General features: G+C 39.9%; 1 protein-coding gene across 1 annotated transcript in view; it reads right to left on the reverse strand.

Annotated features, from left to right (window-relative positions):
* Positions 1–20,520, reverse strand: part of BPTF (bromodomain PHD finger transcription factor) — a 167,386-nt gene extending 146,866 nt beyond the window's left edge. The window contains exon 1 of the mRNA XM_019637646.1: positions 20,245–20,520. Coding sequence (XP_019493191.1) covers positions 20,245–20,434 — 190 coding nt within the window. The 5' untranslated portion in view covers positions 20,435–20,520. The remainder of the gene's footprint in view (positions 1–20,244) is intronic.
* Between the last annotated feature and the right edge of the window lie 418 nt (positions 20,521–20,938).

Here is a 20,938-nt window from a genome sequence, read left to right on the forward strand (position 1 = left end):
AATGGCAATATATGAAGACAGTGATTCGTCATTAGACACAGATGAGGACAAGCTAATGGTTGGGAGTTTTGACAGTGATGAAGAGTTGTATGAATTTTATGATGAATAAAACTTGAGTTCAGTAACTTTATGTAATACATTTTTTTTCAAATTTCGGGCCCCAAAATTAAGGTGCATCTTATACATGGGAGCATCTTTTACATGGGGAAATATGGTAACAAAAGAATTCCACTCAAAAAAGTGATGTATTTTCCCTGAAAACTATTAGCTAAATTATCTAGCCAGAGACTCCTGAAAAAAAAGGTTTAAGATAGGAGAACCCAGACACACTGGGACACATCAGTATGTCACAACTTGGCTCACAGACCAACTTTTAAACTTTTACAACATAGGAACTCTCTAAGTTATCAAATTAAATTTCTCAACCAAAAGTCTCTGAATTTTAATCCTTTTTTCCTTTCTGTCCTATATCTATGACTCCTAGGTTAATTTTACCAGGACTGTGGCAGATTTTCTAAAACTAAGTGTTAATTGCCTGCCTCTTCCCCCTACCACCAATAAATAAAAGTCCTCTTGAAGAGGATCTCAAATCTACGACAGTCTCAACAAAGGATGACCATAGCCAAGCTGCTGGGGCCACCCAGGCTGTGCAGGATTCCAAGCACATAAAAGACTAGAGGAAAAGAACTGCTAGGTAAATTCTCAGTCAGAAGCAGACTGACTACAACTGCACAGTCAGTCCAAGAGAACTTCCTGTGGTGATATGAAATGACCCAAGTGTTCTACATCTGTGCGATGCAACACAGGAGCCACCAGCCACATGTGGCTCCTGGGCACTTGAAATGTAATTAGTGCCACGGAAGAACTGAAGTTTGAACCTTACTTATTTAAATTTTAAATAGCCACATGTGGCCAACGGCTGCCACACTGGACAGCGCAGAACGAAGGGTGAAAATAATCCCGAGACTTTCTTTGACTAGTACACTCAGTTCAACCATTACCTGTGCTGCCTACTGCAGTCTAGAGACAGCCAGGCACTAAGAAGATCAATGAGACCCTCCCTGCCCTAAAGAGGTTCTAGTGAAGGGGACTGCCAGGTAATGAACAGTCCATCTCAGTACAATGTCTTAACAAAGATAAAATGATAAAGAGATCAAATAATCCTTCCTACGTGTTTATACACTTAATAACAGAGCCTCAAAATACATGAAGGCTGACAGAACTCCAAAGAGAAATAGGCAAATCTGTAACAATACTTGTTGACTTCAACAGAACAAGCAGATGGAAAATCAGCAAGGATACAGACCTTATCACTGCAAACAACATGACCTAATGGACACCTATGGAACACGCCACCCAACAGCAGAGTATACACCTTCTTTCCAAGGACACTTGGAACCTTCACCTATACAGACAATATTTGGGGGCACACCCTCTAAATTATTTTATAAAATTAAAGTCATGCAAAGTATGTTCTCTGAACATAATGAAATAAAATTAGAAATCAGTAACAGGAAGATACTTAGAAAACCCCCAAATATTTGGAAACTAAACAACATACAAATGTACAAGGTCCTGAGGGGTAGGGGAGAGGTAAAGGGACTTATCAGCACCACCTGGGCAAAGGCAATGGTGACCAGAGAAATAAGCTGCAGAAGGTGGTAGATGGGTGACTAGCAGTTAATCATCACAGCAGTGAATAAAGTGTGTGAGGGGAACTACAAAGGATTCAGTATTACTTGACAATCAAATTCAAGGTGAAGAGAAGTTATGACTAAGAAGAGGAATGAAGGAAATTTAGAAGCTGATTCATCCTTGATCCCTTCCATCATACCCTACCTAACCAATCACTAAGATGTGTCACTCTAAGTCCTAAATTATCTTTTTACTTATTCTCTCCATTCCCACTGATACTAACCTACCTAATACAAGATCTGTTACCTGGTCTACTTCAATGGTCTAATTCCCTACATCAATTCTTATCCCACTCCAATTCATCCTCTATTCTATAGCCAGAGAGGCTTTTTTAAAAAACACAAATCTGGGATGGCCGGTTAGTTCAGTTGGTTAGAGCATGGTGCTGATAACCCCAAGGTTGCCGGTTCGATCCCCCGCATGGGCTACTGTGAGCTGCACCTTCCCTAAAAGAGTCAACTATGCCATTGTAGCATGAAAGCAATGTGTAACCAATGACCATGGCTGGTCTCCAATAAAAAGTAAAATAAATAAATAATTTTTTTAAAAAGACCCACAAATCTGATTACATCACTCCCTACTTAAAATCCCTCCTAGTTTTCCCTCCAGTCCAGTGCAAGTGGTGATCCTAGGGCCTAGAATTCTCCTTCCCCGCCCTTCACCTGACTGCTTTAATTTTGAGCTTAACTGTCACCTCTTCAGGGAGCCTTCTCTGATACCCCCCAGACCACTTCATATTTACTTGTCCCCTTTCAAAACACTTCTCTCACTGATACCCTGGCCACCTTCCCTGCTCCTTCAGGGCAAGGGCCATATCTGATTTATTTGTGGCTACATCCCAGAGAGTGCCTGAAATATAGCAGGTACTCAATAGGTATTTTTTAAATAAATGAACAAATCAATGAAGCAACAAAGGATGAGGCTGAAGGGAAGCCATAGCCAATTCACAGACTATCCACATACACTAAAGCACACGATCATTTTTCCACTGAAGATTTTTAAGAAAGGGCCTGACATGGTCAGAACTGTCTTATGGCAGAGCAGTGGTACAAGGAGGATGGATGTAAGAGGAGATGAATGAACAAAAGGAGGCCAGGCAGGCAGGCTGGTTCCTTCAAGAAGCCAAGTGAGGGATGCAGAGGGCCTGATTTAGGGAACCATTAGCACAAATGGACGAGTTCAAAGATATTTAAGAGAGATATAAGGTGTAAGCTGAACAGGACCTGGTGACAAGCCTGCACTTGGGGGAGTGAAGCCTACAGAGGGGTTTGTTACTTCTCCTCTTCTGACTTGGACATTTCAGTGAGCAAAAAAATGGGAGGTTGGGAGTGGTCACTACAGCACGAATTCTATTTGCAACATGCTGAACTTGATGTGCCTATAAGACATCTAAGTTCATGGTTAGATGGAAGGGTTCAAGAAGTATTCATCCATTGGTAAGTTAAAATACAGTAAACAAATCATGACTAGGGCCGGCCGAGTGGCTCAGTTGGTTAAGAGCTCGCTCAAGAGTGTGAGCTCTGAGCAACAGGGCTGCCAGTTTGATTCCCAACCCGAGCTGAGCTGCCAACAGGTGGCAGGATGGCTCAGCTAAAAAAAAAAAAAAAAAAAGAAGAAGAAGAAGAAGAAATCATGACTACAAACAGAGATTTGGGTATCAGAGGCCATGGAAGTGTTAAATTTTATTAATATTAGTAATCAAAGAAATGCAAATTCAAACAAGAAACCCTTTAACCCACTGAATGCGAAGATGGTTTATAAAAAAACAGTGCTGGAGAAATGGGCATTTTCATACAATGCTAGTGGAAGTATATTTATATTTGTAATACAATGATATATCATATGTATTATAATGTGTATACTATATATTACATAATGCATGTGGTATATAACATTTATAATGTACTAATAATACATAATAAAAGCCTTAAAAAAAATCAGGGATGTGAACCAAGATTTATCTGAAAGGATGGTCACTAAAAGTAATCATTTCAAACAGAGCATAGCTTAAACTATTTGGTAAAGCCTTAGAATGGAATCTTATGTAGCTATTAAAAGTCATACTATATCAGCCCCCTCTTACACCAATAAATCCTATCCACCAAGACCAGATTATTGTTCAAAAAGCTCAGCTTTGGGCCAGCCAAGTGGCACGTTGGTTAAAAGTTGGCTTGGGACGCCAGCTCTGAGCAGCAGGGCCCTGGTTCGAATCCCACATGAGGGCCAGTGACGCTGCGCTCTACAGCTAAGATGGTGAACAACAGCTCAACCTGGAGCTGGGCTGCCCTGAGTCGCTGACGACGGTGTAGGCTGCAGTGGGGCTGGCCGGCAGTTGGTGTGAGCTTTCGTGAGCTGCCGTGCGGCCCTCCAATGGCCGGCGAGTGACTGCCTCACCCGGGAAGAGCGCAATGATAATACCAACATGGGCCAGGAAAGCGACGTCTTCCACACTAGACTAAAGAACAAAAGGACAGCAACTTGTCTGTTCCCCTCCCCCAATTTCCCAAAAAAATCTTTAAAAAAATAAAAAAGTTCAGCATTGGGGCAACTGGTTGGCTCAGCTGGTTAGAGTGCAGGCTCATAACACCAAGGTTGCAGGTTCGATCCCCGCATGGACCACTGGGCTGCACCCTCCACAACCAGATTGAAACAACTACTTGACTTGGAGCTGATGGGTCTTGGGAAAAAAAGCCTCCACAACACTGTTCTCCAATAAAATTTTTAAAAAAGAAAAAAAGAAAAGCTCAGCTTTATCATGACATATTCTAGTTTAAAAACATTCAATGACTCCCCACTGTCTACCAGAACAAATTCCTCAGACTGGCATTCATTCAAATTACACCAAAATATAATCTCCACTTCTCTACAGTCTTATCTCCTTGTCACTCAAACCACAGTATATAGTACCTAAACATGCATCTTTCTGTCATGTTACATTTTGCAATTTTTCCTGTTCAACATTCTCCGAAAGAAATCCTACTCAATCTTCAAAGCATATCTAAAATTCAACCTTATTCTTGACACCGTTTCTGATCTCCCAATAGAATGTGACCTCTCTCCCTACCGTATTTGCCGGCGTATAAGATGACTGGGCGTATAAGACGACCCCCTAATATTTCCACTCAAAATACAGAGTTTGTTATATGGTCGGCTGTGTGCGATTTTGCGAGTGTGGTAAAATCGCATAACAGCAAAATCGCATAACAGCCGAGCATACACCCAGCAGCGCTGCTGATGCCTGAACGGTATGTGGAATGAAGTGGGCGGGCATCGGGAAGCCACTATGGCACGGGGCAAGCACTATGGGCAGTCTATCTGAAGTGTACCTGGCGTATAAGACGACCCCCCACTTGGAGGCATATTTTTCAGGGCCAAAAAATCGTCTTATACGCCGGCAAATACGGTAATTTTCTTTTTCTTATAGCATTTAACGTTGTCTGCCCAATATTATAGTTATTTATGCACTGTTATTATTTCCTCTTCTAAAGAATAAAGATCCTAAGAGCAGAGACCATTTTATCCATCTCTGCATCTCTCTGAAGCTTTTAACAGTACCTTGCACACTTTACAAGTATTTTTTTAATGTTTTAATCACATTGTAAAGAAATATTTAAATGAGATGTGTTTATATAAGACAAATTTGTAACATGAATTACAAATATCCTTTTCCTCTCAACACTTGGTAAGATGACAGCAAAGAAATACAAAAGGTAAAAACATACTAGAACAAAGAGAAAAGAACTACAATGAGATATCACTTCACACGTGTTAGAATGGCTATTATCAAAAACACAAGACATAACAAGTGTTGGTGAGGACGTGGAGAAAAGGGAACCCTTTTGGCCTATTGGAGGAAATGTAAACTGGTGCAGCCACTATGGAAAACAGTAGGGAGGTTCCTCCAAAAATTAAAAATAGAACCACCATATGACCCAGCAATTCCACTTCTGGGTATATATCCAAAGGAAAATAAATCACTATCTCGAAGAGATATCTATACCCCGACGTTCAATGCAGCATTATTTACGATACCCTAGACATGGAAACAACCTCAGTGTCCATCAACAGATGACTGGGTAAAGAAGATGTAGTAGATTCACACACACACACACACACACACACACACACACACACACACGATTCAGCCATTAAAAAAAAAAGCCTGTCACTTGTGACAATAAGATGGACCTCGAAGGCATTATGCTAAGTGAAGTAAGTCAGACAAAAAAGACAAATACAGTACTACCTTGGTTTGCAAGCATAATTTGTTCCGGAAATAAACTACTCGGATTGCAAGACATTGCTCATTTACCATGTTAAAATGTACTTGGTTTGCGAGCATAATTTGTTCTGGAAACAAACTACTCGTATTGTAAGACATCGCTCGTTTATCAAGTTAAAATGTATTAGAAATGTTTGCTCATCTTGCAGAACACTCACAAACCAAGTTACTCGCAATCCAAGGTCTTAGTGTACATATGATCTCACTTATATGTGAAATCTAAAACAAAACCAAGCTCAGGGCATCCCAGTCGGGACTCCCTCTCATTTCGAGAGCTGTAACTTTCTGCTCTAATAAAACTATCCTCTACTGCAAACTTTAAGAAAATAAAAATAAAAAAATAACAAAAATTAAAACAAAACCAAGCTCATAGATACAGAGAACAGATTTGCCAGAGGCAGGGATGTGGGTGGAAGAAATGGGTGAAGGGTCAAAAGGTACAAAATTCCAGTTATAAAATAACTAAGTCATGGGGATGTAATGTACAGCATGGTGACTACAGTTAATAATACCATACTGAATATTTGAAAGTTGCTAAGAAAGTAAATTTTAAACGTTCTTATCACAAGAAAAAAAAAGTTCTTGTAACTATGTACGATAACAGATGTTAACTAGACTTATGCATACAACTACTGAATCATGTTGTATACCTGAAACAAATACAATATTACATGTCAATTACAACTCAATTTTTAAAAAATAAATAGAAGGTGGCTCAGGGTTCCTAACAAGGAATTTTAGTGAAGTGTGCATACTTTAATGTGTGAGTTCTAGTCACCCTTCCTCATCCAGCTCCCCAGGACGCTGGGCATATATACCCCCTCACAGACCCCTACTCCCAGCCTCAGGTAAGAAATTTAGGAAATCTTCCTTAAGAAACCAAATAGACTCAAAGGAGAAAAATAAAAGAAAGAGAAAAAATAAAAAATACACAAAAACAAAACAAATACAGTAAAACCTTGGATTGCGAGTAACTTGTTCTGCAAGTGTTCCAAAAGACAAGCAAACATTTCTAATACATTTTAACATGATAAACGAGCGATGTAGTACGTGACGCCGAAAGTCACATGATCACAACTGAGCTGGTGGAGAAACATGGCCAGGAGCTGACCACAAACGAACTGATGGCTCTGCATCGCAAGCAACAGCAAGAGGTTATGGAGGAGATCTCGTCTGCAAAGCAGGAGGAGAAAAAGGCAGAGGAATCCCTCACTTCAAATGAGATTAGGGAGAAGTGTAAAATGTGGGAAACAGTGCAAAATTTTGTAGAAAAGCACCACCCGAATAAGGCTGTAGCAGTGCGAGCGATGAATCGTTTAACGACAATGCGATGTCACATTTCTGCGAAATCCTCAAAAGGAGGCAAAAGCAAGCGTCATTGGATAGGATCCTTGTGAAAGTTGCACGAAAAGAAAAAGATTCCATTGAGCCCATAGATAGCGAAGATTCTGTTAGTGATAGTGAAAGGCGTCCTACACAATAACTCTCCTCTCTCTTGTCTCCCTCACACCAGCCATGAAGGCTTTCAAAGGTAAGTGCAGGTTAATTTGTTTTTCTTTATATTTTGTATTTTCTTTATTATTTTGTATTAAATTACAGTATTGTAATCATTATTATATGAATATTTTTGGGTTGTGGAACAAACCATCTGAGTTTCCATTATTTCTTAAGGAGATATTCTCTTTGATATACAAGTGCTTTGGATTACAAACATGTTTCCAGAACGAATTATGCTCACAAACCAAGGTTTTACTGTACTGATATTTGGGGTTCCACCAAAAAAAAAAAGGTTGGCTCACTGCCCAATTACTTTCCATGAAACCCGCCCATTGACAAACCATGGTCACCCACAAAGTGCAATCCAATGCCTCACTTCCAAACATAAACAGCTAAGGATCATGAGGCATTTGAAAAAAAGCCTCCAGTTTGAAAGAGAGAAAACAGAAGAACAGAATCTGAGGAAACAAAAGAAACAGAAGCAAACTTGAAAAACAAACAAAAAACTGTAATAAATATCCCCAGAGAAATAGAAGAGGATGTTGCATCCAAGAAAAGGATGCTCTGAAATAGGAACAGAGAAAAGAACTTTAGGAAATTGTGTATCATAAATAATTATTATGTTAGCTGAACTTTCTAAATTCAATAACAAGAAAACAAATTCAATAACAAATAAAGATGGGGTAAAATATTTCAAAAGATGCTTCACCAAAGATTTGCTTCACGAACAGATCAGCATCTCTGATCACTAGTAAAATGCAATCACAACCATAATGAGACATACCACGATACACCTATACACCTATCAGAATCGCTGGACCCCTCATCCATTGCTGGTGGGAATGCAAAATGGTAAAACCATTTTGGAAAACAGTGTTTCTTAGAAAATTAAAACACACTTAGCAAACAACCCCAGGATTCCACTCCCAGGTATTCCACTCCTAGATACTTCATTCCAAGAGCAATGAAAGCTTATGTTTACACAAAAACCTGTAAGTCAAGGTTTATAGCAACTTTATTCATAATCTCCAAAACCTGAAAACAACTCAAATGTTCTTGAACTGGTGAATGAATAAACCAAGTGTGGTACATCCATATAACAGACTACCTACTCAGTAATAAAAAGGAATGAACTATTGATACAAGCAATATCTTAAGAGAAATCGCAAATGTATTATGATAGGTAAAAGAAGCCAGGCTCAAAAGGCTACATATGGTATAATCCCATTTATAAGATACTCACAAAAAAGCAAAAGTATAGGGACAGAAAATAGATCAGTGGTGGCTTGGGGTTAGGGAGGGGGTAGGGAAAAGGGTTGACTAAAGGGACATAAGGACATTTTGGGGAAGTGATGTAACTCTCCTATATTTCATGGTGGTAGTCATTACATCACTGTATGTATATGCCAAAACTCAGAGTCAAAACTGTACACTAAAAAGGGTGAATTTTATTGTATATGTAAGTTGTGCCTCAAATAACTTTTAAATTATCAATGAGAAATATAAGAAGATATTGTATAGGGGCCAGCCAAGTGGAGCGTTGGTTAAGAGCTGGCTTGGGATGCCAGAGGGCCCCGGTTTGGATCCCACATATGAGGGCCAGTGACACTGCCCTCTACAGCTAAGATGCTGAACAACAGCTCAACCTGGAGCTGGGCAGCTGTGAGTTGCCGGCGACGGCATAGGCTGCAGCCCCTGCTGCAGTGGGTTGCCATGGGCTACCGTGTGTAGCCAGCAGCCAGCGTGAGCGGCCAGCAGCCGCAGTGAGCGGCCATCCAGCCACAGTGAGCGGCCATCCAGAAGCCGGCGAATGATCTGCCTCGCCCGGGAAGAGCTCAATGATGGTGCCAACATGGGCCAGTGAAGCAACGTCCTCCACAACTAGACTGAAGAACAAAAGGACAGCAACTTGTCTGATCCCCTTCCCCCAATTCCCCAGCGCTGTTCCCACCCCCCAATTCCCCAATAAAAATCTTTAAAAAAAAAAAAAGATATTGTATAAATCAACAGGAGCCCATAAAAAAAGAATACAGAAAACAATTTTTGTAATTAAATATCTAATATCTGAAATAACAACTGATTTAATAAAAGGCTTGGAAGAGAATGAAAAAGAAATCTCCCAGAAAACAGACCAAAAGGACAAACATAAAAAGAATAAAAAAAGAGATAAGAAACTTAAGATCAGTCTAGAAGATCCAATATCTAACTAGGAGTTCAAGAAGACAACCGAGCAAACTTGGGGGAAAATTAGCAAATAATAGAAATCATTTTCCTAGAACTAAAGCACATGAGTCTCCAGATTCAAAGGGCCCACACCAAGTACCCAACACAATGAATGAAGAAAAGTCACATCAAGGAATATATCGCTGTAAAACTTTAGCAGAGCTTCAAGACAGTGAAAACAGCCTAAAAGCTTCAAAGGAAAAAAACAGATTAGACATGATGGAAATCATCAAAATGGCCCTAGACTTCTCAACAGCAACACTAGCTGCTGGAACACAATAAAACAAATCTTGCAAGTACTGATTTTTTATTTAGGATCCTATACCCAGCTAAACTATCAAGTATTAGGGTTAAAAAGGGCATTTTCATATAATGGAAAAAAAAACAGGTGGGGGCAGGGGGAGTATTAATTCTTATGGACCCATTCTTAGGAAGCAGCTAGAAATTGTACTGAAAAAAGTAAACCAAGAAAGATGTAGGACCAAAGAAACAGAATCAACATGGGAGAGCAGCAGAAAGAAGTTCCAGTGTGAGGTTCACCAGACCTACAGAGTAACCAGTTCAGGTGAGAGCAGACATGCTGAGGGTTGCAGAAAGAAGAGCAACAAGCAAAAACTGAAATTGTTACATTTGAGAGTTTGGAAAATAGTAAGTGATATTTCACAGCAAGTGACAGTGCACTGGGCTAAGTACATAGAACACTAAGCAAGTGAAATAATAAGGCAATAATTCCAGGAAAATAGTTACAAAAAGGGCCGGACAAGTGGCACGATGGTTAAGAACTGGCTTGGGATGCCAGAGGGCCCCGGTTCGGATCCCACATATGAGGGCCAGTGACACTGCCCTCCACAGCTAAGATGCTGACCAACAGCTCAACCTGGAGCTGGGCTGCTGGGAGTCGCCGGCGACGGCGTAGGCTGCAGCCCCTGTGGCAGTGGGTTGCCATGGGCTACCGTGTGTAGCCAGCAGCCAGCGTGAGCGGCCAGCAGCTGCTGTGAGCGGCTGTCCAGAAGCCGGTGACTGATCTGCCTCGCCCAGGAAGAGCACAATGGTGGTGCCAACTTGGGCCAGTGAAGCAACGTCCTCCACAACTAGACTGAAGAACAAAAAACGACAGCAACTTGTCTGTTCCTCTTCCCCAATTCCCCAACGCTGTTCCCATCCCCCCAATTCCCCAATAAAAATCTTTAAAAAAAAAAAAGTTACAAAAAAAGTAATAGCCATAGCACATTATTTGATTCAACTGTGAGTAATACTTAATAGTCATAATAGTGTAATCAATCCCTCATGATTGATACAAAAATCATGCAATAACTATAATGAGAGCAAAGGACAAAGGGTAATTATAATAGGGCTAAATTCTCATCTACCATAACAAAGAGAGAAATGCTTAAAATTGATAAATGAAATATAAGCATATTATTTTTAAATACTGTGATAATTACCAAGAAAAAAAAAGCTACAAGAATTGAAAGCAATTGCCTCTGGAGAGGTCTCAGGTGGGAAGAGGTACAGTAGGGAACTGCTTTTGTTCACTATGAGCCTTTAACACTATTTTATCACTGTTCATGTACTACTTTGATAAAGACATAATTATATGGGAAAACCTTACTGTATATAGCAAATAAAAACAATCAGTTTGTTTAATATGTTCCCATTATCTTCTTTTAAATAGTAGATAAAAACATGTATAGAAAATGGAATTTTAAAAACATATAACAATATTTCTAGTGGCTATCTTTAGTTGGTAGGATTTTCCGTTTTCATCTATGTATTACATGTTAGTTTCCCAAAAGAGTTAACTGCACTATTTTTATGATTTTTCATTGCAATTTTTAAAAACCACTTGAGAATAGATGAGATCTCAGGGGAAGGAGGGAGGGCCATGGCTGGTTAAAAAACCTGGAAAAATGGTTTAAAGGAACAGGCAGAGAAAGATGGCATGAAGGAACGACCAAAAAGTTGGAATGACCAAAGAGCTAGAAGTATCAAGAGTGCTTCCTTTACTTTTAACTAACCACCATAAATAACTGAAGTAAATGTATTATTTACAATATTATATTTCTGGACTAAATTAGATGTTAGATAAACTAAATTTTTTAAATGGATAAGTTAAACATTTAATATATCTTAAAGTCCTGATTTAATGTACATTTTTACTTAAATGTGGTCCTAAAAATATTTTTACATCTTGTCAGTTGACAGCTTTCGATAGAATAAAATACTACCTCACCGCACTGGAAGTAAGATCCCTCCATCTTCAGTTCAGGAGCAAATAATAGCTAATTTTTGTTTAATCTTTCCCATGTGCCAAGCACTGTTCTATGGAATTTCATATGCGTGAACTCATTTAACTCTCACAACACCTTGAATTAAGTATTATGAGATCTCCATTTTACAAGTGAGGAAAGTGAGGCACAAAGAGTTGAGCAAACTGCCCATAATCACAGAGCCCAGATTCAAACCCATGAAGTTTGGTATCAGATACTTCACTCTTTAAATTGCTATGCTACATGCTACCTCTTTAAATCCTTGACATTCATAAAAGATTTATCGGGAATCCTGATTCTCATACACGATAGCCTAAAATTTTGTGGTGGGCTTACATATGCCAGTGTCTCCGAGGCCTGCCACACATCCTCACACTGCCAGGGTGGAAATCAACGGCATGCCTCCACTTACACTGCTTCTTCCCTGACAAATCCTTCTGGAATTAATTTTCCAAGCTGACCTAAGACAATCTAAAAATCATAGATATTTCGGACTACTTAAAATCCAGCTCTCTTTCATCCTAAGAGAACTTTGTTTTAAAATTATTGTAATGAACAAAGTAAGTCTGGTTAAGGACCGGCCTAGTGGCTCAGTTGGTTAAGAGCGTGAGCTCTGAGCAAAAGAGTCACCGGTTGGATTCCCACATGGGCCAGTGAGCTGCGCCTGAGCTGAGCTGCCGATAAGCTGGTGAGAGCCCGTGCTCTTAGCAATAAGGCTGCCAGTTCGACACCCATATGGGATGGTGGGCTGTGCTCTCCCACCACATCCCACTCCCACAACTAAGACTGAACACAGCACCTTGAGCTGAGCAGCTGCTGGCAGCCAGATGGCTCAGTGTGCAACAAGGCTGCAGTTCGACTTCCCCATGGGATAGTGGACTACAACCCCCATCCCCTCCACCCCTCTACCCTCGCTAGATTGAAAGCAGCAACTGGACTTAAAGCTGAGCTTGTGCCCTCCACAACTAAGGTAGAAGGACAACAACCTGACTGGAGCTGATGGGTCCTGGAAAAAAACACAATGTTTCCCTTCCCCAATTCCCCAATAATGTTCCCCTCCCCAATTCCCCAACTTAAAAAAAATCTAAAAAAAACAAAAACAAAACAAAAGAGGTCTGGTTAAGATGATTCTATTAAAATTGTATTTGTAATGATCCAGTATTCCATTCCTAGGATATACCCAAGAGAAACAGAAACATATTGCACAAAAACCTACATAGGCATGTTCCCAGGAGCATTATTCATAACAGCCAAAAAGTGGATACAATTCCAATGTCCATGAACTCATGAAGGGATAAGGAAAATATGTCTATCCATATAATGGAACAGTATTCAAATACAGTACTGATACAAGCTATAACATGCATGGGCCTTGAAAACATTATGTTAATAAGCCACAAATATTATGTTTCCATTTATATAAAATTTTCAGAAGAGACAAATCAACAGAGAATGAAAGTAATGATTGCCAGGAGATGAAAAGGGGGAGGGAGAAAACAAGGACTATAGATTTCCTTTTAGGGTTGATGAAAATGTAATGTCCTGGAATTAGGTTGCGGTGATGGTTGCACAACTCGGTAAATATACTAAAAACCACTGAGTTATACACTTTAAAAAGTGTGAATTTTTTGGTATATCAATGATCTCAATAAAGCTATTTTTAAAAAAATTTTATTAAATATTGCTTGAAAATTTTTCAGCAATTTAGAAGTCCAATAAATGTTAGCTATTACTGTTACTATTTCTAAAAAGCATTCAGCACTCAAAAATATGAGTAATATAACTTAATATCTAAAAATATATAATTTGATATAGACCAGTAGACAAAACAATTAAAACATTATAATTATATTCACTTTTATGCATTTAATTCTTTTTGTATGATTTTCCTTTCAATCTTTTAAAGTATATTTTGCATCAATAATGTTGTAAATATTTTTTAGGGGGCCAGATGGACTTATGTCATGTCTTGTTAGGGAGACCACTTCATAGTCGGTGTAGAGGCCTGACTGCATTGTATATCTGAAGCTGATGTTGAATAATAACGTTATGTCAACTATAATTATATATACATATAGTCACGGGACGTGGAGTAGAAAGTGGAAATGGAGTCAATGGAATTGTAATAGATAAGCATGATATCGGGGGTGGGAGGGCAGTAGATGGGGGGAGGGAGGTTGTTACTTTGCGAAGGGTGAAAAGGATAACTATTGCATTGTTCTGTACACCTGAAACTAACAATAAAAAATATAAAAATAAAAATAAAATAAAGTATATTTTGCAAGTATAAGTTTTTTGTGCTTTGTTTTTTTTTAAGAAATATTCTGCCTTTGGAGGCTTATCATTTAAAAAACCGAAAGCATGAAAAAAAAAATCAGAATAATGAGGACCAGTGCTAAATGATGAAGCTGAGGCTATCACTGCTATAGCAGGCATTCAAAGAAAAGAGACCGAGGTGAGCAACAGTGCTCTGGGAAGGCTTCTCCTGGGAAGAAGTCTCTGGGGAAGCGGGATTGGAGCCTAGCTAAGAAGCAGGCAGGGAGCAATCTATCCAGTGCAAAGACAGCATCTGCTAAGATTTGCTCCTGTCTGTGTCACCCAGATTACTGGTCCCCCACCACTACCACCAATGTCTCACTCCCTGCATCATATCTTCTCTTCCCCCCCACCCCCCATCTGCAGTCACAGGGAGGATACAGGGTCTAGAGGAGTGAGGAAAGGAGGACCTAACAGAAGAGTCCAGAACTGCTGGCTTTAACATCCCAAATCCTGCTGCACACACACATTTCAATACATAGCTCCACTTCCGAATCTATATCAGAAGAGATGAGCATGACTATACCCAAGACGATTTATTATTGCATACCTCAGACACACCTCTTTACTACTCACTGATCATGTCGCCCAACTTTTTAATAACTCTTTGGGACTCTCATTTTTTCTTTTAATTCTCACGTTTAACTTCTTTAGGTACTGATACCTGAAACCAGATCTCATTAATTTCCCTTATAATCTTCAATTCCTACTGCTACTGAAAGCACTACCATTCTTACAGAGGCATATTTGATGCATTCCTCTGTCTACACTTTTGTTGTTGAGGCCTAGAGAATTCTAAATACCTCCTGAATTGATCTTCCATTCAGGGCTACAAAACCCACCCAGGTCCCCACCAGCTATCGCATCCTCTCCCAATCCATCCTGGAGAACAGAAGCTATGCTCAACTTCCTAATGTCCCACTGAAATCATATCCCACTTATTTCCAGATTTCCTGATTGATCCCCAAATCCACAAATGAAATAGATTTTAAATCAATTGGTAGGCAGGTGCTCCAGAAACCATCTCGTTCAGTAATTCTCCCAATTTGGGAGGAAAGAGCTGGCTGTACTGATGGCTTAACAGTATCTCTGTGATGTGATTTGGTTTTGTTTCATGCTCTTGCATGGTGCTGATGGGAATCCAACACATCCCTTGGGTGTTCCAGAAGTGAAAAATGCCTGAGGATCTAGCCCAATCCTTACCCCACAGATGAGTGAGGAAAAGTACAAAAGCTACAGCCCGGTTCTCTAGGTACTGCCCAACAATGGAGTTTTACAGTTTATTTCCTATTCAAATACTCAGGCTCTTGCTAAACCAGATTATTTACGACTGCCCACACTTTAAAATCTGTGCCTTAGTTCATGCTGCTTCCTCCCCTGACCTGTCCATCCACACTGTCCTGAGGCCCATCCAGTAGCATACACCAACTCCCCCAATAGGGTATGATTTCGCCCTCCTTTATTTTTTTATTATTTTTAAAAATTTTATTGGGGAACACTGCGTTTTTCCTGACCCATCAGCTCCAAATCAAGTAATTGTTTAAATCTATAATAGTTGTGCAGGGCATTTTTCCAGGACCCATCAGCTCCAAGTCAAGTAGTTGTTTGAATCTAGTTGTGGAGGGCACAGCTCCTTGGCCCATATGGGAATCGAACTGGCAACGTTGGTGTTATGAGCCTGCGCTCTAACCACCTGAGCTAACCTGCCAGCCCTCACCCTCCTTTAAATCTCCACTGCCCTTTGTATCTCACTTGTAGTAATCAGGAATTACAAATATTCTAAAAAGATATTTGGTTCACACTGATGGGAATAAAAAATGCCAAACCAGTAACAAATTCCTCTTCAGATAAATCTACAGTTCATTCATGGCATCTATACCACTGATCTCCACAGGCACAATCTTTAGAGGACATATATCACTAACTCTCCCAGGGCAACACCAGAGCTGCTGCTTTCTGAACACATCAGAGGTACAAATTTCAAAATTTCAGCTAAACATTCTCAGAAGTCCCACACAAGTTAAATGCAAGAACTATTCTAGGGCGGCCAAGTGACTCAGTTGGTTAGAGCACGTGCCCTGAGCAACAGGGTTGCCGGTTCAAGTCCCACATGGGCCAGTGAGCTGCGCCCTCCACAACTAGACTAAAGACAACGACTTGAGCTGAGCTGCCGCTGAGCTGCTGGTGGGTGGGTGGCCAGACGGCTCAGTTGGTTAGAGCGTGTGCTCTTAACAAGGTTGCTGGTTCGACTACCGCATGGAATGGTGGGCTTTGTCCACAACCATCCCCTCCCCAACTAGACTGAAAACAGCAACTGGGCTTGGAGCTAATTGTCCTAGAGAAATACAGTTCCCAATAGTCCCCAATAAAAATATTTTTTAGGGCCAGCCGAGTGGCGCGTTGGTTAAGAGCTGGCTTGGGATGCCAGAGGGCCCCAGTTCGGATCCCACATATGAGGGCCAGTGACACTGCCCTCTACAGCTAAGATGCTGAACAACAGCTCAACCTGGAGCTGGGCGGCTGTGAGTCGCTGGCGACGGCATAGGCTGCAGCCCCTGCTGCAGTGAGTTGCCATGGGCTGCTGTCTGTAGCCAGCAGCCGCCATGAGCAGCCATCCAGAAGCCAGCGACTGATCTGCCTCGCCCGGGAAAAGCGCAATGATGGTGCCAACTTGGGCAGTGAAGCAACATCCTCCACAGCTAGACCAAAGAACTAAAGGACAGCAACTTGTCTTTTACCCTTCCCCCATTTCCCCAGCGCTGTTCCCATCCCCCAATTCCCCAATAAAAATCTTTTTTAAAAAAATTTATTTTTAAAAAAAAGAACTATTCTATCAACTATAATTTACATTTTTTAAATTAGCAAATACTTGATTTCAAGGTGCTGTCAGAACTTTGCCAAATGCCTCTTCAAAATAGATTTTCTATACAATCCTTGTCAAAATATTGGCAAAGTACATGTCATAAAACCTATAGGCAGAAATAACTTTACATTTTAACAAAAATAAATAAAAGCCTTATGCAGCCAAATGCCTAGATTAAGCAAAACTAAGTGATTTCAATTTTGTACTAACAATTTGTCATCTCTACAGTAACATGTCATGTGAGAACCTTATATACTTATTTGTTTTTCTCCATAAAAGGAAAACATTTCATCTCCAGTGAATAAACCTTTTTAAATCTGATTTTAGAAAATTAAGCTAATGATATCAACCAATGTCTTTGCATCAACAGTTATTAATTACAAAGTACTCAATAGATGAATAGATGAATGAGTTATTTCTTATACTTGTGTAATGTTAGTACTTAAGCCAACATTCTAGTCCACAAAAATTAATCTAAATTACCAACAAAATATAATGCTCTTTTAGCCTTGACAGTACAACAGGATTCAAGTCCACCAAATATTCCTTTATCCAGTCTTGGGATATCTTAAACCAGCCTTAGAACGTTTTTTCTTCCAAAGCATACATATATATATATATATATATATATACACACACACACATTACTGACAGCCTTCCTCCCAGCCTTTACTGTCTGGAAGTACAGACAAAAAACTAATGAAATTTGTGCTTTGCCAAAACAACTGCCATACATTGTTACTCACTGTAGGCAAGTGGACACATTCTAAAAGTTTAGAAGACAAAATGTATCATCCCTTTTACCAGGATCTTGAGAAATAATGTTTCAAAAAATAAAACATCCAACAAGTTAACATCACATCCAATAAAGAAAGGAAAATGCCTGGCAAGCAATATGAAATAAGCTCAAAACACATTAACTGCTATGAAAACATTCACTGGTCAAACTGTCTACCAAAATCTAACTGGGCCAATTTTTAGCTTCCCAAATCCAAAATATTTAGGAGTTATGGTACCCACTGTAGAATTATCAAAACTTCATCTCTTACAAGTTCTCACCTATTAACAATCATTTATCCAACTAATCTTTGATGAGCACCCACTATGTGCAAAACACTGCCAGGAAAATGCGGGGATACAAGATTAATATAAGGATATATAACCTTTAATTTCATATAAAGATAGGACAAGTATACATGAAATAGACTGAATATCATTAAGAAATGTTATATAAGTACATAAATATACTTTAAAAAAGGAAACAAACACAAATTGTAATTTAATTTGGCATATACATGGCTATCAATCCTATTTGCTAGGCCTTCAAAGAGAAGTTAACGTTAGCTGACCTGCCCTGCCAAAATACCTTAGATCTGTCTAACCTGAATAATGTAATTCAGCTTTTAGGGGTTTCAATTCTGGCCTCTTGGTAGAGAAAACCACATGTGATTTCTTAAAGTAAAAACTGTTACTATAAAAGATACACTAACTTGGCAAGAAATAAAAAGTGGTGTCCACGCCCCTTCTACAGACAAGACAAAGTTGACACTTGATTCATTCCCTTCATTCTCCTGCCAACACCCCCACCCCACAGACAGGCAGATATTCTTACTGTCTGGCAAAAGAAATTACCTTTTTCATTTGCTGTTAAGACAATCTAAATGGAACTACACCTGGCTTAATCCTTATATTCCTCAAATAAATATTTAATCATTTATAGAAAATGGAAACACTTAAATTGCCTGCATGAGCAGCTGTACTTCTACTACCGTAGTCTCTTTAAAAACAACAAGTGACACACCTTAAGATCCTATTTCCTCATAAACTTTACTTTGTAAATATTCTTAAAACTGGGTTCTAATTGAGTCAATCCAGGATGACAAAAATATAAAGGAAAAAAATCTTGCAGGTTATTGCTACAAGTTATGCTTTTTTCATAAGTTAGTAAGATTCAACAATGTATTTAATACAAAGCAGCAATCATGTGGCTTAAAAAAATAAAAATGTATCTCAGCACCAGCGTAGAGAAACTTTCTGTGAGAAAACAGGGGAGGAGTCACCATGGAGAGAAATTCATTACAGATCCAGGGAGGATTTTTATCCTTGAAAATGGAATGAGAAGAAAAATTCATTTTCTAATAAATTCCCCTATACTTCTGCTGTGTGACTTAGAAGTTGGTCCAAAAGTTCATCTTCAGCAACTATGTCTGTATGATCAACTGTACATCTCCTGCAACAGGTGACTCGAAACTACATTTCCCAGGCAAAGCAAAGGGATCAAATTTAATTAAGATACCCGTTCCTGCGGTTTCTTACTTTTATTTCGGATTTTCCCAAAATGACTTTGAATCGGGTGAATTGCCACATTTGTTTTGGTTTTGTTTGGGTTTCTGCTTGTAATCAGCCACTTACTAGCAACTGTTGCACGAGCCCATTAGCACTCAATAAAAACAAACACACAGGACCAGATAAGGCTCCCCTACTAACCCAAACTGATCCATTTCCTCAACACGATTTTAAAACCACACGGTGTGCTAGGGGTGTGAAAAGCATGGGGTGTGTGTGTGTGTGTGTGTGTGTGTGTGTGTGTGTGTGCGTGTGTGCGCGCCACGACCTGTCTAAATTCTCCATTCCCTTTTAAGGAACAGATATAGAATAAAAATCTAGAAGAAACCACACTAGAAATGCAAAGGGGTTTGCAAAAACAAGAGGCTTCTTTCATTCCAAAAAAACCAAACCAAAACAAGGGGAGAAAAAAATGAATGCCATGGATATGTGTGTGCCAAAGTTTCAATCCTGCCCGATGGAGACACTGCACTGGCACAAATTTCGAAGAGGAAAATGAGGGGGTTGGGGGGAGAGAAAGAGAGCAAGCCGAGTGTGTGGCCTGCAAACTGCAACAATGCAATCTCCATTTTGAACAATGCGCCTCTATCCTCTGGTAAATCTAGTTTTTTGCCACTGGATGTGCCGTCGCATTTCCCCTCTGTTCGGTGGGGGGAAGAGGTGGGGGTGGGGGAGACCAGAGAGGGAGCGAGTAGAGGGGGAGGGTAGAGGAGGTGGGGAAGGAGTCTGCAGCGACTGGGCTGGGTGGGTACCTGGAGTGCTGCTATAGGTGCTATGGCTCCTGAAGCTGCTTTCCGTGCAGTAACTGGCGTCGTCGTCGTCGTCTTCCATCTCCTCCGGATAATCGGAGTCATCGTCGTCCTCTTCCATTTCATCTTCCTCGTCGTCCTCAGAATCCTGGATCTCTTCGGCGTCGCCCTCCTCCTCCTCCTCGGAGACCATGTCTTCCTCCTCCTCCTCCTCCTCGCTCTCGTGGTCATCGTACACCACTTTGTTGACGGCCCTCCGGGCCGGGGTGGTCCGGGCCAGGTGGCCGCCCCNCGGCCCCAATCAAGTTACTCTTACCAGATACTATTATTGATACTACAGTAGCAATTACTGTGGTAACATTTCTAATCACTTTTCTAATATTTACATTCATACATATATATATATATGTATATGCATATACATATATATTTATACATATGTAAATCTCCAGAGCAAATATGCAGTGATCTGTTGATTTGTTTTTCTGTGTGATTTTTATACTTTGAAAAATTTTTTCTTTTACTGTGTCTATGGTTCTATAACTTCCTTTTTTTTTTCTCTGTGGGCTTCCTTTCTGCCTCCTTTGGACTCTGCTTAAATTGACCTAGTTTTCGCTTTAATCAAATCTCCAGGAACCAATTCACTACTATTGAAAATTATCCAACAAGCTTTATTTTTACCATTAAAAATCCCTTT

The sequence above is a fragment of the Hipposideros armiger genome, unplaced genomic scaffold, assembly GCF_001890085.2.
Source record: "Hipposideros armiger isolate ML-2016 unplaced genomic scaffold, ASM189008v1 scaffold_34, whole genome shotgun sequence".
Lineage (NCBI taxonomy): Eukaryota > Metazoa > Chordata > Mammalia > Chiroptera > Hipposideridae > Hipposideros > Hipposideros armiger.